This window comes from Mauremys reevesii, linkage group 5 (assembly GCF_016161935.1).
Source record: "Mauremys reevesii isolate NIE-2019 linkage group 5, ASM1616193v1, whole genome shotgun sequence".
In the NCBI taxonomy this organism is placed as follows: Eukaryota; Metazoa; Chordata; order Testudines; family Geoemydidae; genus Mauremys; species Mauremys reevesii.
Window position 1 is genome coordinate 31,234,121 of NC_052627.1, and position 24,341 is coordinate 31,258,461.

The following is a 24,341-nucleotide window of genomic DNA, read 5'->3' on the forward strand; positions in this document are numbered from 1 at the left end:
ATCAGGGCTCCATAAGAACCCTGCTGGAAGAGGCACTGAGAGCTTGCTACCACAATATAGCTGTACACAGTATAGATATTCTCCCTCCCCAAGCAACCTGAACTGAAAAAAGGCCTCCTTGTATCCTGCAAAAAGTGTCTATGGGGGATAATAGTGGCATAACTATATCAGCTCTTATTCATATGTTGTTCTGAATCTTTCCCACCCATTTAGACCAGGCCTGATTGAATGCTTGGCCCATCCCATTATATTACCCGGGTGAGATGACTCTGGCCTCTTCAGTAGAGTGACGGTTTTGGGTGACGTGCATTGGTCTCTGCCCCTTGCTTCTGGCAGATTTTCAGCCCATGAGTGCCCATGCCCTGGAGAGCCCAGTCACGGGCCTTAAGACTGAGGGAAATGAATGGGTAAAGCACAGTATCACTCTTTCACTAGTACCAGACTTACAAAAGGCTTTTAATGAACACCGAGCCCAGGTTGAATCCCTTTCCATGAATGAGTTTGTGGAACGTTGGCGTTCCTCAGTGATCACCAAAAGAACGTTGATTAAAATACATTTTTTTAAAAAAAATTGAAACTGAACATGAAACTTTCCAAGCAGAGTTTGATTCAATGCCCCAGCTTTGAAATGTAATCTAGAGATATATAGAATAGGGTACATCTTTGCTACTTGCCAGTAAGTAATCTGAATCTATGGGGTCTCAAGCACAGCCACTACCAGAGATGCAACTTCTGGCAAGCAGTGACTTGAAGGGGTATCCGTGCATGGATCAGCCGATTAAGATCACTTTTTGTCCTGGTACTTCTAGGAATGTCAGTCTTCTAAAAGAGTATCCATTGGTTCTAATTTTCTATTCATTGTTAGAGCTGGATTGAGACACTTACAGGGAATTCCTCTGTTCTTAGGATGGTAATGGCACACGCAATGGTAATAAATTTCCCTTCCCCACAATCCCATCACCAATGTGTCTAGTTCCTCATATATAGGGTACAATCTCTAGAGGTGAGTGGGTTGTTCAGTAGTCTGTCCATTCAGTCCTTGGGGCCTTTGCCATTCATTCCAGCTAATGTTTTTTTAGTGTAGACAACTATCCAGTAGGAAGTGGACTGATGCCACCATTCCTCTCACAGAAGCTACTGAGTGATGCACTCGCTGCTCTTGAGAGGGGGCTAGGTAAACAACATGCTCTACCTGCTCCAAGCACTTAAAAGCAGCATGTGGCAGGCACGCTGGATAACCTGATGTCTATGGTGTGTGAAATAAGATGTTTAAATAAATAAGTCACCAGGACACTGAAGACCTAGAGTATAGAAGGAAGGGCTAACTAAAAGCATAAATGGATAATATCTAAAACTAATTCCTGAGTAACCCTGCTACCGTGGAACATGCAGACTAATTGTACTCGACATGGTACAAAAGGTTAGTTACCAAACTTGAACAATCAATACTGCCTAACTGATGTGTGACGTAAACACCTCTACAGACCTACAATACACTGATTATTGTAGCTAAAGTAACTGCTGATTGGAGAGTCAATGCACGAATCTTGCAGCTAAAGACTGAGACGTGATTTGCAAATCATCTGAAATTTGGCACCTATTTTATTTAATTTATACAAAAAGGAGGGATGAACAGCAGTCTGAGCGATCACCTTTAGAACTGAACTCCTACATATTATTGAAAATTTATATTGCTTCTATTATTTGGTCATAAAAATGGACCTAATGCTTGTTGGCTTTAAAACACCTACTAGCGCTGCTTTCTCTCTCCATCTTGCAAAATATAAGACAAGGCCAAAGCTTAAATTAAAATCCTCAGGTTCTTATCTCCTTCCCACAGGAAAGCAAATCTGTGCTGAAAACCGTAAAATTAAGAGGAGAGCAAGGATAGCATAATTTAGCAAAATATCATGGCACTAGATTCTGAGCTATATGACTGGAGGGATAGGTCAGACATTAAGAAGATACTGCCTTCTAATGCAAGTTCCTTAAGGTGGTGCTCTGAAAACAAGGAAAGCAGAAAATACTGCACTGGTTCCCAGCCACACTCCTCCATGCACTTTTATCAGCCTTTTTTAAAATATAGTTATCCACTTAACGCTTCTAGTTCTAGAAGTCTAAAGAAATCCTTGATTTAGACTTTGAAATATAGTCCTAAAATCTATTATGATGCCAGGGTTTGAATATCGGGATTCAAATAAAATTCATTTCAATGGGCTCTTAATTTTTTTTCTTAATTCCAAATATTTGGCAGTTAGTGTCCTTGCTGAGCTTTAAGAGCATTTTGTTCTGACTACTTTATTCATTTTTAATTTAAAACCTCTGTTTGTAGCATAATTATTATTGCGGAGGGGCAGCAGACAGAATACTGGGGTAGAAATGATGAGTAATCGATCTGTTACATGCTAGGATTACTATAGCATAGTCCTGCTATGAGAAGCGAGGAATGAGGATATGTAGGAAAATAGGTACTGTGCACATGGCCTGGTTGAGTCCCCAAAACCGTTGTTTTCTAGGGTGGTGGGTTTTTTGTTTGTTTGTTTGTTTTTTTGTAAAGTGTTGGGGATAATGTTTGGGCTGTGAGAAGAATTACTGCTAGTGGTGTTTCTTCAGTTTCAGGCCACTCCTGCGTGTATCAGGCAAACACTTTTTTTTTGTTTTTAATGGCTGTCTTAATTTGTAGAAAATATCAAATACAAGTGTGTGTGTGTTATTTATATCTGTATTTTTTTTTCCCAACACCCAGTTGGGAGCATAACACGACAATACTGGTCTTCTCACGCATTCTTAGCACTTTTCAGTTCTTAGAAACGTAGTACATGTCAACCTAAGCAGCAGGGATCTGGTGCTACCCTTCTCCAGAAATTGAGCTGGTATGTTTTGATCATAAGCAACCTAGTTTGTTAAAGGGACACTGTCAACTCCTTACACCCTACATTACACTCTTGTGGGGGACTGTTCTGTTCCCTGCTATGAACTGAAATATTTATTTAAAAATTCATCACTCTTTTGGGGGGAATTGGAGTAGGGCAGAAGGAAGGAGACAATACCTCAGCAGTGTTGGAAATTTTCAACAGTATAGCACTATATTAATACATAAGAACTAGACAGTGATGTCAAACAAAAATGACACTGGTCAGACTGGTTTTGCTGTTCAAGGCCGAAGAAATGCAAACGGTAATTGGTGGTGTAGAGCTTTCCCATAATTTCATTTCTGCTGCGTATTCTGGTACTATATGGACTGCTTGGCCTCTGCTTGCCCTCCTACCAGTCAGCTCCTCCTCTTGCTTCTTCCCATAACTCCACTAGGCCTCCCAAGAGCAGCTGCAGCTGTCTCTCTACCTAACCATAGAAACTTTCTGGCTGTTGCTTCAGCACCCTCTCTATCTGGTCCACCCCAACAGTCTTCAGGCTGCCACTACAAGCTTGACTGTCATGCCTCATCCCCCTCAAAAGCACTCTGTCCTAGCAGGTGAGAGTCCCATGTTTTCTATGTTCAGGAGCAAGAAGGTTAAATAATAGTTAGTAATACAAATATTTTCAAAACAAGTTACCGTGAGTGTCCACTCCCCCCCCCCCCGAAAAAAAACCTATTAGAATTGAGAATTATTACTAATACTTCTTGTTTTTACTCTCTTGCAGTCAAATAAGGTGCCAGTGGTGCAGCCTTCACATGCAGTTCACCCTCTCACCCCACTTATCACTTACAGCGATGAGCACTTTTCTCCAGGGTCACACCCTTCACACATCCCCTCAGATGTCAACTCAAAACAAGGTGAGGCTACTTCTAACAACTGAAAAGCGCAAGAAACAACTGTGAATGCTAGTTTTGGAGCTCTAGTACCCCGAAGCCCGCCAACATCACCAGCATATCAAAGGATCTATTCTAAATCCTGGTTTCAAGGGTCTCATAATTTAGCAAATTATCTTCCTCTGAAACTTGACATGTAATGTGTTGGTATGGGACAGCTATTCTTACGTAATACAGATCTCTTAACTGGCTGTTTAAAGTTGGAGAACAATGCACATTTTTATCACTTTGCCTTATTTTGCTCATCAAAATATTTTAAAATTAAAAAAAAATTAGTCCTTGGCGCCCCCTGTTGTGCCCAAGTTTTGCAGCATTCAGACAAAATATGAAATCTCAGTTATTTGAGACACAGGAAAGTGAGTTGAATTATATATTTAAAACCTTAAGTTCCTTGTTTTCTCAAACTTGTATTTCATGTCCTTATTTCTTTCCCATATTTCATTATATTCCAAAATGTAGTGCCGTGCAAGAGGAAGGTTCTCAGTTCCCTTTCTCTCCTTATTGTCACTTATCTTAATTGAGTAGTGGTCTATAAAATACATTTGTAGTTTTCAGAACACACAATTTGAGGCAATGTAAGTATAACAGAATCTTGGGCATGTAGTTGAATTGTGTAAGATTTTTAATCTGGCAAAACCACTGATTTTTAGATGTATGCATCTTTAGATGTCAGCTGTTTCTTTGTGCATATAAAACATTCAAAACCAAATAGTTTTGTAAGTTTATCTCCTGGATGTAGCGGCCATTGAACAGATTTACAGTTTGCTGGGCAGCTTTGTCCTGCAACATACAAACACAATGTCACTAAATGCAATTTATGGGGCTTCACTGAAAGACTTGAGAAGATCTACAAATCTTGTTTGAAACCATGGGTGCTGGTGGTTTTCACCTAAAACCATGTGGGTCTTGATTAATTTAGTCTCATGGTTCAGTTGCACCTAAAACGTGGTGTGGGAGTGCACTAACCTTGACTGAGACAGATCACCAGAATGAAGATGCACAGAACGCGATGGAGATGAGTGGATTTGAGAGCAAGGAAACAAGTTCCCAATGAGATCCCCAAGAGGGGAAATGAGAAGGAGGGGAGTGTGGTGTGGTGAGGGCAGGGGATTGGCAAGAACAAGGAAGGAGCAAGTGAGGAGGGAAGAAGCTAGACTCAAGAGGCACAGTGATGAACAAGGTGGAGCTAGGGAGAGTGGAAGAGTGATCCAGGGCAGAAGATAGTGGCACAGCATTTGGAGATAAGGAAAAGAACAACAGAGGGTTCAGGGGCCAGGGTAGCCCAGCAGATGGAGCAACAGAGGCACAGATATAACAGATGCTATGATTATTAAAACAGGTAGTTAGGAGGCTGTAGAAAAGTCTCTTGCTTCCCTTGGATGTTAGGGCAACCAGTACCATCCGGAGAAGAGAAAGCAAAGCTCCTGACCTTTCATAGAGGGCCTGCTCAGAGACTGCTCCCTTGGGTCTGTGATGGTCATGGTCTCTACTGGGGAAAGAGAGGCAGCAGACTTGGCCTTGTGGAGGGACTGGTGGCAGCTGGCTCAGGTTGCGTAGGGGACTAGCTATGTGCGTAATCCATAGGCTGAAATCAGTAGCAGTTGCCTCCTTTGGTTTCAGTACTCCTGTATATGCCTGGAGGACTGCCAAGCTGCACAGCTAGAATGTGAAGGTCCGTTGAGTTCTGGATTGGGGTCCTGGTGCAAGCCCATCTCTAGACAAATCGTTGAGTACTTGTCAGTATTGTCCATTTGAGGGAGGTTTTCTAAACTCATCCCATGTATCCTTTGTGTGCTGATTGTCCTTCCTATGCCACCAATATCAATGGACTGTATCCAAGAACCAGTCACACTCCTGTGTGATTTCTGTTTAATTCCTAAAAGTCTAGCTTGTGAGGTGGTCTGAATTTAAGCATTGGGGCAAGCAAGTATAGACCAGGGCACTACTCCAGCTCCTGCAACGTGGACAATAGTACTGACTCTGCTGGCCTTGTGAGTCTTGCTCTCTGGGCATGAATACAGAAGATAAATATGTATATGAATTAATTCATTGGGGACTTTGAACAAATTACTCAGTCCCATTGCTATGATGTGCCCCCATTATGACACTGAAGTTTTATCCCTTATGTCAGAGTTGCCAGCCTTTGGTGGCTCATCGGGCGCACAGCACGGGAATTCCAAAGATGTTGAGACTTCAGCCAGGATTTGCTTTTCATTTGTCTTTCTGTACTACAGTCATTTTCCTCTTGTGTCCACCATAGGCCCTAGCTTAAAGTCCTCCCTTATTTTGGTTCCTTCTGTTGTTGTCCTTCCTTTCTCCCTCCTTGCCAGATCTCTCTTGCCCTTAACACAAGGCATAGATCCTATTCTCACTGAACTGGGGGATCTTACAGTGCTCATGCCTCTGAGCAGATGAAAGGTTGCTGGAAGTGGGAATAAACGAGAAGGCTGGAGGCCTCTGAAGTGACCAAATATTCCACGGTTTTAGTCAAACTAGGTCTCCCAATTTAAATACTATCTGTGCACCAGAACCTAATAAAATGTAGAATGACCAGATGTCCCCAGTAAACTTCAAGAAAGCTTGCTGCCATATGCTTCCATTGGTGTTTGTGTCCTACCTCCTGGTTACTCTTTGATCTGAGGACTCGATCAAATGAATTGCTTCAGATCCTAGTTTCTGGGTGTCCTTCTCCCCCCACCCCCCACTTTGTAACCATGAATTTACCATAGATGAATTTTCTGGTCTTAAATTGTTCATTTCAGCTCCTACTGAAATGTCAAAACTGACAGAGTAGCAGCAACACCATTAAGGTGACATTTTTGCCATCCTCATCCCCTCCCCATTACAATTTTAAGATTTCTAACATACCCTTTTAAATCTCTTAATCTTAAATGCAGATTTTAAATATCAGTTTGTGGTCAAAATATATCAACATTAAGAGTCTCAAAGTAAAGATCACAAACGTTCTATCTTTTACCTTTAGAGTGTCTCTATATAAATATTTAATATACATTTTCAAGTAGCTGATTTAACATGTGAAGTTAAATTTGCAATTCTTGCTGTTCCAAACCCCTCCTCCTCCTGAAACATATTTTAAATAAACCAATGTCTCTGTGGCCTCTAGCCATAATTCTTTCTCTCCTTGGAGCATGAGTTTTAGGTAAAACATGAAAACCACAGACCCAGTTGGGACTAGGATTAGTTTTAATCTTGAGGTGATTTTTACAGTTGTAGGACTTTGTATTCTGGGGAATGTGAACTGATGGATCACTTCTCATGGGACTCTTATTTTTTTCCGTGAAACATTACCAGTGCAACAGAGATTGACCTTGGAGACCATAGGAGTCAACTTGATGAAGAGCTTAGTTGGAGCTGGAGTGACAATCAGAAGCCAAATGAATCGTATCAAGTGTGACCATTACAGGCCTGAAAATGATTCTTAATTAACTACTGATCCTCTGTGGTAGCAAGTTTCCAAAATCTGTAAATTCATAAGGGAGCCAGTGAAAAATGTACAAGTAACAATTTACCTAATCTGTTAGCTCTGGTGTGCTGCCTGTTTGAAAACGCTTTATTTTTCTCGTTTCATTTGGCTCTTCAGAACACTTGCTTAGGACTCTGTCAGTAGGTTCAGTGCAACACTTCAGAGATGAAGTATTGCCACAGCATCTCCATACGATTTTTAGATTTCATGGCGGCTGCATTATTGGTCAGGGTTTTTTGTTGTTGTTTTTGTCTTCTCCTTCCATTTTACTTTTCCCAAGAGGTCCCCCTTCCCCCCCCCCTTTTTTTTTTAAATCCTGAATCTAGTAGAGGATGCAAGCGTTACTTATTATTCTAAAGCTTGGAATTAATGGTGTTTTTCTTGTAATACTATTCAAAAATGAAGCTAGACTTTTGTATAGAACAACAATTTTTATTGTAATGTTAACCATGTTATTTTTGTATTATAGTATTAATCACCACATTTTCACTCAAATACCAAACTTATTCTCCATACTCTGACAGGCATGTCCAGGCATCCTCCAGCTCCTGATATCCCTACCTTCTATCCCTTGTCTCCTGGTGGTGTAGGACAGATAACGCCACCTCTTGGCTGGTAAGATCCTCTTGCTGCTGCTTAGATATATGTTGACATACATCCTCTCTAGGATTACTGAATGAATTGCAGAATTTATGAACTAAGAAAAACATCACTACAGTGAGAGAAATAACAATGTTTTTTAGTTTGAAAGATCAACATTTTTTATTTTTGAAATGAATTGGATCAGTTTTTTTAACGTGTACAGAAATTGAAATACATAGATTTCACTTTTGAAGTGAATAGTTTTTATGGTTCACACTTCTGGGTCTTGACATGTGGTAGGATTGCAGAAAAATAGGTCTCAAGAAACTAAAGATGCAATATTTTTAACAAAAAAAATTGCAATTACTTGTAACAAACTTTCAAGTATGGATTTTTTTTTTAAACTGGAAACTGCACCAAAATAGAGAACAAACTTTATATTATGTTCCTTACAGAATCGGTAAGATTTGAGGACAGTACTCAGTTACTGGAGAGTTTGTATATTTTTGTTAATTTTTAACACTAGCAGTATAAGGATCCTACTCCCATACTCAGAGTAGGATTCCTTCAGGAGCTAGTATTTACGTATAGTATCTCCCATTACAGGATGATCAATAATGCTTGACGCTTACTTTCTGAGAATCTCCAAGCATTTTAGAATGGATAACAAATGTGTGTATATATAGCTATAGGAGGACAAACTGAATGCAGAGGGGTTAAGTGAATTAGAATCCCATACCTTGTTACTCAGTTCTGTGCCCCACCTAATGGTAAGTATTATCATTCCAATTTGAGATTGAGGGGAAACCAACATACATTTCAGACCAGATCATGCAAGGTGCTGAACAGCCTCTCAACTTAAGGAGCCTGGCTTGTTTATCTTAACCAAATGAAGGTTGAGGAGAAATGATTGCTCTAAATTCATCAGAGGGATAAACAGCAGGGAGAGAGAGGAGTCTTTTAAATTAAGGTCCAAAATGGGAACAAGATGGAACAAATGGATATAAATTGGCCATCAAGAAGTTTAGACTAAAAATGTAGGTTGCTGATGGTCAGCGGAGTGAAAGTCTGGAACAGCCTTCCAAGGGGGGCAAAAATACATAACGTGTTTTAAGACTGAGCTTGATAAGTTTATGGAGGGGATGGTATGATGATTGCTTACAGTGACACATATCTCCAATGGCCAGAAATAGGACAGTAGATGGGGAGGGCTCTGAGTTACTACGGAAAATTCTTTCCCAGGTGTTTGGCTGGTGGGTCTCACCCACATGCTCAAGGTCTAATTGACCGCCATATTTGGAGTTGGGAAAGAATTTCGCTCTAGATCAGATTGGCAGAGATTCAGGGAGTCTTTCTCCCTCCTCTGCAGCATGGGGCACAAGTCACTGGCTGGTTTGAACTAGAGTAGAGTAAATGGTGGATTCTCTGAAACTTGCAGTCTTTAAATCAAGATTTGAAGATTTAAGTAACTCAGCCAGAGGTTATGGGGCTATTGCAGGAGTGGCTGGGCAAGGGTCTGTGGCCTGCAGTGTGCAAGAGGTCAGGTCAGACTAGATGATCATGATGGTCCCTTCTGGACATTAAGTCTGAGTCTGAGCTCTGGGTGCTCTGTGCCTTGTGGTATCAGGACAAAAATCACTTGCTGAAAGCCACAATAGTAAGTTAATAGCAAAGACAGAGCACCTGATTTCCAGTTTACTGCTCACTGGTCTCGAGACTGAGCTGCCGCCTCCACCACTACCAGATGATTTCTGGTGGTCCTTTTCCAGCTTTGGTTAAGTGCCAGCATTTCTTCTGAATAGTTTCTTGATGCAAAAATTGGGAGGGTGTGGAAGGAAACTGGAAGGAAAAGGAAGAAAAGGAGAGACTATCTAATTGTAAAACTTGGAAATCCACTCAGCGGTGCTCACTCATACCTGAACATATTCCACAATCCGTTATGCTCTGCCTCTTTCCAGCTCAATTCTGTGCTGCAGCATTACTGAGATTTCGACCACTTTTTGCTGGTTTTGAGCACTCTTCTCCTCCCCCCCCGCCCACATACTCACTTAGTGTGAAAACTCTCATCCCGAGCATTAGACATGCCAGCAGCTTTGGAAGTCCCAGTTTTAACACTAAATTTGTCTATCAATAAGTGTTTGAATAGAATTGATTGAGCTTAGTCTTTCAAAGCTGGATCAATTATTCTGTCTGAACTTTAAGTGCCTTAATCCTTGTTCAAGAGTTGCATCAATGCCAACTGGAAGTGAAGATGATGTGAACTAAGCAGAAAAAGTTCAAAGTGTTTGAAGCATTAATTGGTGATAGAATTCCATATATAGTGACGATATCTTTAAGAAATTCTAAAGAACGGTGGGGTTTCAAATGAGCTGGTTTTAGTCACTTGATTGCGCCAAAAAAAAAACACAAAACACCTTAAACCCAAGTAACTAAAATGTACTTTTCATTTTATTTATATTTATTAATAAAATATAACTTTTGTTTAGCTTCTTAAAAGTGCCGACAACTTGTGACATGCTGTATGAGATGTAAAATGAAGACAGGCCTGGGATTTCAAAAATCCCCCACCCCACCCCCAAAAAAGGAAAGAAAACTCTCCAAATAGTTCTGTGGGAGTCACTGTTAATACAGGTTTCAGAGTAGCAGCCGTGTTAGTCTGTATCCGCAAAAAACAAAACAAAACAGGAGTACTTGTGGCACCTTAAAGACTAACAAATTTATTTTAGCATGAGTTTTCGTGAGCTAAAGCTCACTTCTTCGGATGCATAGAATACACTAACAGTGGGCCAGACTCTGGTACTCATACACTGATTGCAATGGGACTACTGTTCCACAGGAGTTGAGGGTATTGGAATCTGGCCCAATGACTTAAAACTAGGCTATGTTTTTTGTGTTTTGTTTTTTAAACAAAATCTAGATTACAAATATCTTTTTCAGTGGGCGAGAGAGAAATCTTATTCAGTGCAAGCATGTAGACACCCATGAGCTACAGAATACATGGCACATGACTGTTTATGCTACCATGCTGCGTTCCCATCAAGTGCTTGTGACTCTAGGGTATCTTTTAATACAATATCATATTATTGATGGGTTCCTTTCTTCTGTGACCTCAGGCAAGGTCAGCCTGTATATCCCATCTCGAGTGGATTCAGGCAGCCCTACCCATCCTCACTCTCAATCGACCCTTCCATGTCCAGGTAGGTGTAGGAGGTGAATGACTGACCGGGGAGTAACTGCTGGCATTAAAGGGCAAGTTGCTCTTCTGCTTGCATCTTGGTCTGCCTTTGCTTGCTTTTCAGTCAGCAAAAAACGTGTGTGTAATTTTTATTTAAAATGTTTGTGTATGTAGTTTGCCTGGATCCCACACTAGTCTCATTCAGTATTTCCCTGGCAGTCAGTGAAGTATTGAAATTAGAACACTTATGAATTGTGCTAACCGATAATCAAACCATTTCATATAAAATGGGCTTTGTTAGACACAACATATTGGGAAATACCCGTTTTTATTCTTCAAATATGAAACTAGGCAAAACTTCTCATTCTAGTTTGAATTATGTAATTACACTCTTAAATAGTTCAAATTGGGTACTGTGCCATGTGGAAATATGCAGAACTACTCCCAAGTTGGAATTTCTTAGCCCAAAGCTATTAGAAGGAAAGGGATGCCAACAAGCTGTAAATACACACAGTATGTCTGTACTGGTGTGTGAATCAGGCACTATGTTTACATATTAGCGCAAGCAAGCAATGCTAACTGAGACTTGGCCATGGCCAAACTCCAAATCTTCTCTGTGTAATGCTTTTGCACTCTGGAAAGATGGCTTACACATCCTGTGCTTGGTGTACACAAGGTTGCAATGTCCCATCTCTGCATTTTGTTTTGCTTTCACACTGGGTGTTGAATTGTCCACTTAAGTGGTGGGCTCCTCACCCTTTATATGGGCTTCTGTGTTTAATTACTCTTCCTCTACTCCGTTTCAGGTGAACTACAGGCATGTTTCAGTCAGGGTATCCAAGAGGAAAATAGCTACTCTCCCTACAACAAACTTTGCCCCTTCCCAACCTCATTCTGTTGGGCTACTGGGTTCTCTTGTGCAAATCACTGTAGCATAAGCTTTAACACTGACAAATGCAGTAAACTGCTCTCTTTTGGGGCTTGATCCTGCAAGTACTGAACACTTGGGACTGCAATCCAGCAAGCTACTGAAGCATGTGCTTGCTTTTACAGCAGAGAGACTATTTTGCATGCTCAAAGATAAACATGTGCTTGAGTGCGTTGCTTGATTGGAGCCAGAATGCTCAACACTTTGAGGATTGTACCCCTGATTATGAGGATGACTTCTGTCTTAACACAATGAAAGGGAAAGTCGTCTAGTTCTGGAAGAACCAGTTGGTTTTCCCTTCCAGAATACCAGATTTGCCTTCAGAGTTAAAAGATTTAGCCCAGAATGTCGGGGAAGTAGGGGTATAGGTGAAATGATCTTGGAACCTTACATGTTTACTTCAAAATATTTTGAAAAGCAAAAGGTTCTAAACTAAATACCAACATACCTATGGGTTTTTTTGAAAGAACTGTTCTCTTCCTTTTTTGCTCTCGCCCCCTCCTCCCCCCGCATGGCAGTTCCCTCCTTTGTTGGCTGGTGATGGATATTTTCAGCATTTATATGCTGCTGTAGAAATGCCCCTTTTGGTTAAGGGAAAATGTATTTTTGTTGATCTCTAGTGCAGCAGTAGGTATGTTACACTTACATGTGCACATTGCCATCTCTTTATCTGAGAAGTAACAAAATAACTTCTTCAGATCAAAATGTTGGCCTATTTTGAATAAGCTTAGATACAATGCATGACTCTTCGCTAACTAATTTTTACATATTCTTTGTTGCAAGCTCTGTAGTGTTCTACTGCTAATGTACAAGTTTTGGATATGCAGCCTGTTCTTCCTATTGTTATAGACTCTCTACTTGGTTTGTTTTTTTTAGGTTTTCACATCATATGATTCCTGGTCCTGCAGGCCCTCATGCAACTGGAATCCCTCACCCAGCTATTGTAACACCTCAAGTCAAACAAGAACATCCACACAATGACAGCGACTTAATGCATGTGTGAGTCTGCCTTCCTGAGCTAGCCCTTAAATCCCGAAGTGTTTGCAGAATAATTGTTAAAAGGAGGGCTGAGAAGTAAAAAACAAAGCAAGTGTCCTTCATGGTCACTCTGAATTATGATTTCTGTAAAAGTTTGCCATAACTAAAGGGGGGAGTGGATGGCTCATGGGAGGAGTATTGATATGAAGCCTTTATTTCTAGGTCGCTCCCTTGAATGTTATCTAAGGTGGCTGCCGAAAGCTGTATTGCCATTTGGTGGCTTATCTGAAGCTAGGCTTGTGAGCTGATACTCAGTCAGTTTCTAGTGCAAAGGTGTTGACTGCAAAAGCCACCACTATAATTTTGCATCCTTTTTAGCAGATGAACACAAAGGGCTCAAGAAATAAATGGGCAAGTGTTGCGTCGCAGTGCCTCTCAGGCGGGCACGGACAGAGCCCAACAATCAATGTGATTGGTAGCAAAGTCATTTATTTCTCTCCAGCATGCTCTTATATACAATTAAGGCCGGCAATCAAGCAATTGCTAATTGGTTAATAAAATACACACAGGCACAGCTATAACTTCATAGGGTAATTATCATCCTGTACAACTTTCTGATTTATTATCCTGTTTACTGCCTACTGGCAGATTAAGAACCAGCCCAAGGCCAGCATCTCACAACACAGTTCACAGCCTAATTAGCCCGTCCTAGAAATCTAAACACTTAGCTTCTAACATACCCATCTGCCAAATTCCCACAGGCAAGGAGACTGACCTACCTTTTCACCCCTAAAGATGGCCTTCCAGAGCACTGTGGAAACATGCTGGCAGAGTGTTTTGTTTCATGGATAAATCAAGTACAGTTTCATTGATCGTCAAGGACTGCCAGTCCAACACTCCTCCATGAGCACTAAATTCAGTCCTAAGTACAGGATACAGTAGAACCTCGCAGTTACGAACACCTCGGGAATGGAGGTTGTTCGTAACTCTGAACAAAACATTACGGTGGTTCTTTCAAAAGTTTACAACCGAACATTGACTTAATACAGCTTTGAAACTTTGCTAGGCAGAAGAAAAATGCTGTTTTTTAGCCATTTTAATTTGAATGTAACAAGCACAGAAACAGTTTCCTTACCTCGTCAAAACTTTTAGTAAACGTCCCTTATTTTTTAGTAGTTTAACGAAGTACTATACAGTATTTGCTTTGTTTTTCTTCATCTTCCTCCTTCTCCTTCCATCTCCATTTCTGGTTCCAAATGAGGCATGTGGTTGACCAGTTGGTTCGTAACTCTGGTGTTCGTAACATTGAGATTCTACTGTAAGTTCAAAAGTTGCAGTAGTAGATCAAACAGGAGCTCTCAAACTTAACATACAGTAGCACATCCTTAATTTGAAATTGAAGCTTGAAAATATTCCTCTCAATAACTTTTAGGCTAAAAGTAAATAGATGTTCTGCCTTTCCCCCTCCCCCCCACCATGTTTTAGGAAGCCTCAGCATGAACAGAGAAAAGAGCAAGAGCCGAAAAGACCTCACATTAAAAAACCTCTGAATGCTTTTATGTTATACATGAAAGAAATGAGAGCAAACGTCGTAGCAGAGTGTACTCTGAAAGAGAGCGCAGCGATCAACCAGATTCTTGGCAGAAGGGTATGTACAGTAATATGTATTTACTAGTAATTGGTGTATATAGCCTTTTTAGAGGGTTTTAAGGCAAACTTCCTGGCTTGATGTGTTGACTAGAATACACGTATTAACGGTTAGTAGAAGCAAGGATATGCAACTAAAAATAAAAACTGTCATCTTGGTTTCATGCAGAGGAGTTAGCCATATCATCAGACTTACCCCCCTCTCTTTTTGACTGCAGCACTCGACATAAAAGTTGTGATTTTGTCTAATGTGTATGTTACCAAAGACTGTCTTAATATTTTACTAACTCCATCTTGGGAGTAAAAAGCAAGTGGAAAGAGACTTTTATTCGATTCAGTTGATCTAAAAATAAAATGCATGTTCTAAGTAGGACCACAATCCATCCTTCGGACTTGTCTACACTTAGACACTGTAGCTTCAGTGTAGACACTACCTATGCTGAGAGGAGGGATGCTCTCATTGCAGATAATCCTCAAGAGGTGGTAGTTAGGTCGACAGGAGGATTCTTTGCTGTCTACACTGGGGGTTAGGTTGATTTAACTGCATTGTTTGTGGTGTGAATTTTTCACATCACTCTGTGATGTAGTTATACCAACCTATCTTCCTATTGTAGACCAGACCTTAGAATTATCCATGCCCAGCATGAGTAAACTAGCCAAGGAGATGTAGTGAAGCTGTGTTGCCTTGGTACACTGCATTTTTACTTTAGAAATCAGATCAGAATACGTGCCAAGTAACATGATTAAAAAGCCCCTCTCTCTCCTCTTTCTGTGCAAGTTCTGAGACTGCCAATAAGATCAGTTTTTCTTTCTCTTCTGGGACTTCTTTAGTTTGACCTGTGCTTGCCAGCTACTTAAAGCCCATGGCTTTTAAAACAGAGTTTGGTGTCAACATGATTACGGTTCTGTTTGTAAAGAATATTGTAAAGTTGCTTTTTGGCTCCATCAAAACATGCTTTATTTGATTATGATTATTCTTATATAAAAAATAATATACTCACCTCCTCTCCACTAATCATTTTGGCCTTGATGCTCCATTTTGTTTATCTCACAAGTCTCAGAATCTTTTAATCTAGGCTATCACGCTAATCTCACTAATGTACTGTGACAAAGTTCCTCCTCTACCTTGGTGGGTCCTGCGCTTATTTGGCAGATTTGCTCACCTCAGTGATCTTCCCCACAGTCTGGGTCAACTTCTCCTGTGTCTGATCAGGAGCTGGGAGGTTTGGGGGGAACCCGGGCCCGCCCTCTACTCCGGGTTCCAGCCCAGGGCCCTGTGGATTGCAGCTGTCTATAGTGCCTCCTGTAACAGCTACAACTCCCTGGGCTACTTCCCCATGGCCTCCTCCAAACACCTTCTTTATCCTCACCACAGGACCTTCCTCCTGGTGTCAGATAATGCTTGTACTCCTTAGTCCTCCAGCAGCACACCCTCTCACTCTCTGCTCCTTGTGCCTCTTGCTCCCAGCTCCTCACTTCCTCTCCTCGGGCTCCCCTTCACCTGACTGGAGTGAGCTGCTTTTTAAACCCAGGTGCCCTGATTAGCCTGCCTTGATTGGCTGCAGGTGATCTAATCAGCCTGTCTGCCTTAATTGGTTCTAGCAGGTTCCTGATTACTCTAGTGCAGCCCCTGCTCTGGTCACTCAGGGAACAGAAAACTACTCATCCAGTGACCAGTATATTTGCCCTCTACCAGACTCCTGTACCCCACTGGTCTGGGTCTGTCACAGTACCTCAAGACCTACTTTTAAGGTGTGTCAACAACTTTGTGGCTCTTACTTTCTAACTAATCCACCACCACCCCATCTCCCTCAATGAAACAAAACAAACACAAAATGTGTGTGTGTGCGCGCGTGCACCTTCTGAGTGTTTGTAACCTTAGGCCTGGTCTACACTCCAGTTAGGTTGACCCAGCTACATTGTTCAGGAGTCTGAAAAATCCACACCCCTGAGTAACACAATAAAGCTGACTACCCCTGATGTAGACAGTGCTAGGCCAATGGAAAAATTCTTCTGTCAACCTAGCTAGCTCTTCTTGGGGAGGTAGATTACCTGTGCTGATAGGAGAACCCTCCTGTTGGTGTAAATAGTGTCTATGCTGAAGTGCTGCAGCTGCAGCACCCTAGTGTGTCAAGTGAAGATGAGCCCTTATTTGCTATCTGTCCTTCATCCCTCTTGTCAGTTAGACACAGGGACGTGGTCTCTGCCTCAAAGAGCTTGTATTCTGACACCCCGGCAGGCTTTTGGGCATTTTGATGCTATTGTGAAATGGTGACCTCTTTGACAAATTCCTAGCTGTAAGTGAGACGAGTTCCTATTCTCTAGACTCCAGAGAGGCGCAGGTTTTAAGTTGGCAGCACTCTGGGATCAGTGAGAACTGTTGCCTGTAGTGGATGCAACAGTTAAATATCAAGACATAGATATATAATAAAAAAAAAAAAAAACAATGAAAATTGCAGAATCTGACAAAATGCAACTTTATGGGTCTTTCGTGTCTACTCTATAGTGGAACTAGAATTTATCTATAGATTATGATGGCTCCTAATGCCTATCTTTTTTTTTTAAAAGCATCAGATAATGTAATAGGGCATTGTTTTATGCCCATAAAAGCCAGGAAATGTAGCCTTAAGGCTGCAAATCTAGGCTATCATTCTAGCCTTACTAGCATCGTTATACCTGCCCTCTTAACACCCCCCATCACACTTGGCATGACTTTGTGAATGAAGGTCTCTATGCCAGCCTCCAATGTGCATTCTGAACTCTGAATTCTCTTGCTTTCCTGAGTTCTTTTTTTAGAATCTGAATTTAAATCCTTGTATATAGTAGTATTAAATGAAACCTTAATTTGAACATGTGTAGCACACTTTCAAGAGATGTGATATGGGAGAACATCTCCTTTATTGAAAGGGGCCTCTGCACTTGTACAAGTAAATCTTCTGCAAGATTTTGAAGTCCAGGCTTTGCTGGATAGTCCAGGAGTCTGAACGATTAGGCCAAGGAGAAATGAAACTCCTGCTGCTCTGCCACATCAGAAACAGTTACAGACCTTTAGGAACCAGTGACCCCAGAAAATAAAATGGAATTCCTCATGCCACTGCACTTTCACCTCCTCATGTTACTTGCAAACTTCCTACTAAGTTTTGAATGGAAAAATAAGCTTCCTTTATTAGATGTTTTTATTTTTATGGTCATAAGGCAGCTATATTCAATGCATCATTTTGCTATGAACAGCATAATCTTCCCCAAAATGTCTATCTTATCTTAAACACTTTTCTAAGCATTTTCACTTTCCATGCATTGGAGCAGAAATGCCTAACTGGCAGCTAGTTGCAGTACTCAGACCTTTCTAGTCTAGCCTCTCTTTCTATTGAAAGCTGGCTGCCTTAGTTGTGTCTACCTGCTGCCTGAATGGCCTTCTTTGTGTGGAATTTGTTCCCTAGCTGTTACTTTCCTTTTACTGGGTGTCCCAGATTGACTGACTGCTCAGATGTAAAAGACTAACATTATTTATTCTGGAATAGTCAGTGCTTTTTGGAGAGCATTGAGATACCATGCATTTAGTTTGGTAGAAGGCCATCAATAGGCTAGATTGTTATGCTTTCAGCAACATATTGGAACTTGCCAAGTTAAAACCAAACCTTTTACTGTGCATCTTTGACATAAGTGTCAAAAAGACATTAAAAGGACACTCCTGACCTGAAATTCTCGTCGTTTGTTACAAGTAGTTAGTTTCAGGTGGGCACTCCTGCTTCTGAGTCTCCCTGCTAGTTTGTCACATCACTATTTTTAAAAACAACTCTTCCATGTTGTGTGAAGAATCCAAACAAACAAGGGAAATGGCTCTTCTGAGGAAAACCATGAACTTGACTCTGCACAAGTTTAAAAAGTTATCTAAACTCTTTAGTTCTGAAGTCGAAAAGGGTCAAACACTGACCCGTTATCTGGCAGTGCCCCGCCAACTATGAAGACTAGTTTTTAAAAGTGGGTAATAACAAAGCATCCCTTTTTTTTGGCCTTTGGAAATTCACTAATGAAGCTAGGAAGATGGAAAGGAGGAATGTCCTTGTTCCAGTATTTTTAGAAACTTTTCTCTGCACCCAGGAGCCAGCAAAAGACTGGTTTAGTGTTTGCAGCGGGACAGGTCACAGACAGAGCTGCAGATGCCACCGCAATGCGGAATTGATGGTTACTAGGATATGCTTGGGCTATCTGGTTGCCTTACTGGTGCAAACTTGCAAAAGTTAATTTTCTATATTACCATAATGCCTAGGAGTCCCAATCATGGAACAGGATCCCACTGTGCTAGGCACTGTACAGATACCAAACAAAAAGTCCCTTCCCCAAATAGCTTCTGACGTTCTTTCTGTAACTTCATTTCAGCCTTCACGTTAGAGTCGAGCCTATAGGAATATGGATATATTAGTTGTTTTTAAACCTAAGACAGGAGGCTCTCTTGTATTTGAGCCTTAGTTAGGCTGTCTCTCCACTGTGGAGAGAGTACTGGCATAGCTATGCCGGCCTTCCCCTGTACTGTAGACATATGTCCTGTATGCTTATGGGAGGGTTTTTTCCGTAAATTTAGGAACATCACCTACATTCTCCCGTTGACACAGCTGTGTCAGTATTGAGGGTTCGGTTGACATAGCTGTGTCTGTCAGTAGTGTGGCTCACCACGACCAACATAGCTATGGCAACCTAATGTCTGGTGTAGACCAAGTGTTAGGCCTAGTCTTAACTTTAAAAAATATTAATAATAATAATAATAAAAAGACCAGTCTAGGTATGTCGTTTGGGGCTGTGAAAAAATTTGCCCCAAATGCTGGGGTTAGGTTGACCTAGTCCCTCGAGTAGACGCAGCAAGGTTGATGGGAAAAATTCTTCCATTGACCTAGCTATTTCCTTTTGAGAGACAGATTAACTACACTGATGGAAAAACCCCTTCCGTCAATTGTAGGAAGCCTCTACACTATGGTGCTACAGCTACACAGTTTCACTGCTGTAGTGCAGACATACCTTTAACGTTTGCACTCAAATATGTGAAATGGAGAAGGTTGTGTAAAGGCAAATTTGTTTTATTACCAGTACTGTGGGCTTCTCATGTGACGATGAGCAATCATGGCTCCCTGAATAGATTATATGAAGAATCCTGTAGTTGGCATAAACAAATTTTGTCTTGCACCAGGCAGCTGGCATTTATAATGCTGACAAATGTTCAAATGGTTGGGTAGGAAATGCTAGAGCTTATGATCAGTAATGAATTTCTTCTCCACTTGAAGGGGGAAAGGACCAAAAAAAGGTCACAAACATTTGTTCATGAGACACATTGCTTGGGTGTGATGTATTTCCTAGTTTAACATTGTTTGTTTTGTTTTCCAGTGGCATGCTCTCTCCCGTGAAGAACAAGCTAAATATTATGAACTAGCTCGGAAAGAAAGGCAGCTACACATGCAGCTTTACCCAGGCTGGTCTGCAAGAGATAACTATGTAAGTCATTCACTTGATAGATATTTTCAACTAGTGTTTCATAACTGATTTTTACTTTAAAAGGCTCTGGGAGGTGGGGTGGTAAAGGGCCATAAAAATTAGCCTTGTATTTACTTTTCTTTAAGGAAATCTGCTAGTGGTTGCATTAGTGCTTCTTGTGTCATAATTACAAATTAGTGTAGAACTGTGTGTGTGGAGTAGATAAGAAGCAAAGGGAGTTTGGTCACCTTAAGTCCCTTCGGCTTCTCTGAAAATCCTAGCCTAAAATGACAATGCATATAGATGTGTAAAAGTTTTGGTCTTCACTTTAAACATCCAAGTTTGGAAAACTTTGTAGCCTTAATACTTTCTGACTGATGCATGAGCATGATGCCTCATGTTTTTGTGAAAGAGGAAACTCAGGGTACGTCTATACTTACTGTCCGGATCGGCGGCTAGCGTTCGACTTCTCGGAGTTCGATATATCGCGTCTAATCTAGACGCGATATATCGAACTCCAAACGCACTCCCGTCAACTCCGGAACTCCACCACCGCGAACGGCGGTGGCGGAGTCGACGGGGGAGCCGCGGACTTCGATCCCGCAGCGTCTGGACGGGTGAGTACTTCGAACTAAGGTAGTTCGAGTTCAGCTACGCTATTTGTGTAGCTGAACTTGCGTACCTTAGTTCGACCCCCCCCCCCTTAGTGTAGACCAGGCCTCAAAGTTCAACATGTAGAATTAGTGAATTAAGATTTTTTTCTCCCTTAAGATTATCATATGGCCTATACAATTTATTATATTACTACGTATAGCTCTGTGAAAGTAAGTCTTTTTTCAAATTTCACGTGCTGTTTTCCATTTGGTCATGGCCAATTGCTATCCAAAAATCTTCTTTTGAGAGAACTTCCACAGAATGGACACTTGTATAGGAGAACATGAAAATCAGTGTGTTTGCGGAAAAGTGATCTTTATCTCAAATCTTAAAATTTCCCATTTCTCCAAAAATCCTAAATTAATTTGAAATACCAAATCAAGTTGTCAATAAAGTTTCAGCATGAGGCCACCCTGAGTAAGATCCAAAGTAGAGGAAAAGACTTATTTACAGTGTTTGATGGGATGTTCCTCCATTGTACATGTAATTGTAAGAGATTTATGAATGGACGGAAAATGCAGTTGGTTAAAATCCGGCCCTTGCTCATGCTGCATTCTGGAGTGAATATTCAAAGCTGTGGAGAGAATTTAGCCTTGTGAGAGCCAAGCAATTAAATATCAATCTGCTGCTCTGAAAGTGTAACCGTTATACTTATGAAGGTGTATCCAAACTGATCTATTGCCCATTGATTGCTGAAAAGGAGGCTCAAAACTTAATTTCATAATGTCTGTACTTGTAACTACTTTAACAGGTCAAAATGTGACCAGGTCAAAACATGAAGCTTGTGGTTCTGTAGAAAGCAGCATCCTAGCCGCCAAATTGGGAGAGCAGGGTTTAATTTCCTCCTCTGCAACCTGTGATCTTGGTCACTTAGAGAAATGCACTTTATTCTCCCAACACCTGTAAGATTGTGTAATAAATATGCTGATCATTGTTTGATGCTCAGATCCTGGGGCTAAATAAAGCTGCCTTTTTAATCGTTTTGGAGCACTAAAGCCTATTTGTGAATTCAGGTTGAATTTGACTCAGATTTTTAACCAGAAAAAAACAGAAGAATTTAAAAAGAAAAAAATGTTTTGTTTTGACTTGTGTGTGTCTAAACACTGGCCACATTTGAATTTGAAATCGTCATATAAATAAATAAATAAAAATCCACACAGGCTGAAAAACACCAGAAAATAGCAGAATCAAAACAAAGCACTCCGGATGTTCTGAGTCAACTGAAAACAAATACCTAAGAGAGCCCATGGCAGCTATAGTTTTCATTATAAACCAGTTTTTCTTAGGGTTTTTTTTATTTGTGAGTTAAACTTGGGGAATTCTTAGCAGTGAAGGTGTTAGTCAGGTCAAGTGGTTTAAGGGCTATTATCTTTACCAAAATAAATGGCTTATTCCCACCTGACTCCCACTCCCAGCTATGTTAGCGCACAATTACTTCTTGTAAGCCCTGTCTACGGTAAGAGATTGACCTGTTCCACCTATTAATAGACTCTTCAGTGCCACCCATCACCATGGTATTTGTGCACCTCACCACAGAGCTCTCCTCTTACGGAATATTCCAAGTTGCAGCTGCATCGGGCTCCCTGTTCCGTTGCATGGCCAGCCCAGCAGTACTCCATAGATGAACCAGAGAGCTAGGCAATATCTGTAACCGTGCCTTGGGTAGGAGAACCAGCACCTGTGTGAGGAAATGCTGGCAATAAACTATATAGGGGAGACCATAGGGAAGCTGGGTTTGATGTCTCTCTCCAGTGCAGCACCTCCAGATTAATGATTTGTTGGCATTATTTTCAAGCCCAACTCAGAGCATGCTGCTAGCCATTACATTCTGACAGTGAGGCAGAAGTGCCATGTTGAGAGACTCTTGGGTATTTTTGATATTGCAAATAAGGGCACTCCTGTTTTTGGTGTCACCAACTGTTTTGTTTAGTACTCTCACACTTCTCTGGGTGCATGTATATGATGAACACCGCATATGATGCAGTATGCTGTTGGACACAAGGTTGCAGTACCCTTTCCTCTTAGAAGAATACAGTTCTGTGTTGCAGAGGTGATGAGCAGAACAGCCCAGCAGAGAGCAGTTTATACAGTGATTCACTTTTTTTAAATGGTCACTTTGCCTGGTTATGTTTGAATTGGACTTTAGACTGGTCAATATACATCTAGTACATGAGGCATAAATACCCTTGAATGTTACTGTGTTTTGGGGCTATTAATGTACTGGTGGCTGAGTTTTACACAACATTCCTTCCCCTCCCCCCCCCAAGTGATGCTTTTGTTTTATTCAGGCTCTCTCCAAAATCTCATGAGAAGGAACATTTCCTAAGTGCATTGTTGTTTAAGGTGACGAGATCCTTGGCAAAACAAAAAATTTCTCATGGTATTCTTGAAAAGACATTGTATTGGGGTCCTTGTCAGTAAAGAGGGGGAAATTGCTAGCAAAACTACTTCTGTCATTTAATAACACCTTTGCGGGAGACCCAAGAAAATAATGTTAATGTAGCAATGTCTGAGCTGCCAGAATTTGATACCGTTTTTGGGGCATGCTGACAACTAGCTTTTCCTGAATTTCCTGATCTAATTTCAAATAGTTTTCATCTGTCTTAATACTCCAGTGTATTTATAACTTCACCTCAGATGGCAGGGTCAAACAAAAAAAGGTCTTGCTCTCCTGATATTCTCAGACTGCATGTTGCATCATGACAACTGCTCTGTAAAGAGGCAATCTCTCTAGAGGTATAGGTGGCACAGGTGCTGATGTGCTTTTGGAGCCCTGGAAGTTTGGTTTTGCTCACAAGTTTAAGTGTTTGGTCTTGATCTAGCCTCTGGAAGTTGATTCATATCCAGTTATCTGGTGCTATTGGCGCTCTGCTGAGGACAGTCAAGGAGGTGAACATCAGGAGTGATGCAGGCCAGGATTGGCAAAGAGCTGAGTAGAAACTGGCATAATGTTTGGTAACAGACTCTCTTAATGAATACTAGCTGGGTCAGATCAGACTTACTCTTCCTCATCACCCCAAGGAGGTTTAGAAGACCAGAGTTTTGATAGCAATGCAGGGCAGGAAAGAAACGCCGCTGAAGGATGTAGAGATGGCAGTTAGAATGGGCTAAGGCCAACAGAAGCTAAAATTGTGGGCCTTGTTAAAAATTGAAGCTTTGTAAAAGATCACAGATGAGGTCCTGCCCTCTTTCATATATGAAGAGGGAAACGGTTAACTCCTGACGCATTCTTTTGCTATGTGGGTTGGCATGACTGCCATGCGGTCACATAAGTGCTCATATAGTGTTAAAGGAAGGCAGGAGTTCTGGTCACATCTAAAGCCTTTATGGACTATCCTTAACCATTCTGTTGCATTCAGTGGCTAAAAAATTGTTGTGATCCTGGACAAATATCTAACGTTTTGTGCCTTCGTTTACACATGTGAAGTAGATATACCTACCACATGTGTATTTGGAATTTAGTGTCTGCAAAAGTGCTTTGAGATACTTGAATGAAGGATCTGATACAAATCAGGAGTTGTTCACCAATCCTTTTGACTGATCACTTTACCTATTAACATGAGAGTTTTACACTGCCACTCATCAATAATATGGTAAACAAAAACTACATTTGAACTCA

General features: G+C 41.0%; 1 protein-coding gene across 12 annotated transcripts in view; it reads left to right on the forward strand.

Moving 5' to 3' along the window:
- LEF1 (lymphoid enhancer binding factor 1) overlaps window positions 1-24,341 on the forward strand; it is a 98,669-nt gene that overhangs the window by 56,330 nt on the left and 17,998 nt on the right. For 10 of the 12 annotated variants that reach the window (XM_039540705.1, XM_039540703.1, XM_039540701.1 and 7 more), the window contains 6 exons: window positions 3,643-3,775; window positions 7,820-7,910; window positions 10,991-11,074; window positions 12,857-12,979; window positions 14,444-14,606; window positions 19,982-20,089. In XM_039540705.1, the coding sequence (XP_039396639.1) occupies window positions 3,643-3,775; window positions 7,820-7,910; window positions 10,991-11,074; window positions 12,857-12,979; window positions 14,444-14,606; window positions 19,982-20,089 (702 nt within the window). The remainder of the gene's footprint in view (window positions 1-3,642; window positions 3,776-7,819; window positions 7,911-10,990; window positions 11,075-12,856; window positions 12,980-14,443; window positions 14,607-19,981; window positions 20,090-24,341) is intronic. The other 2 variants (XM_039540712.1, XM_039540713.1) reach the window with 1 other exon arrangement.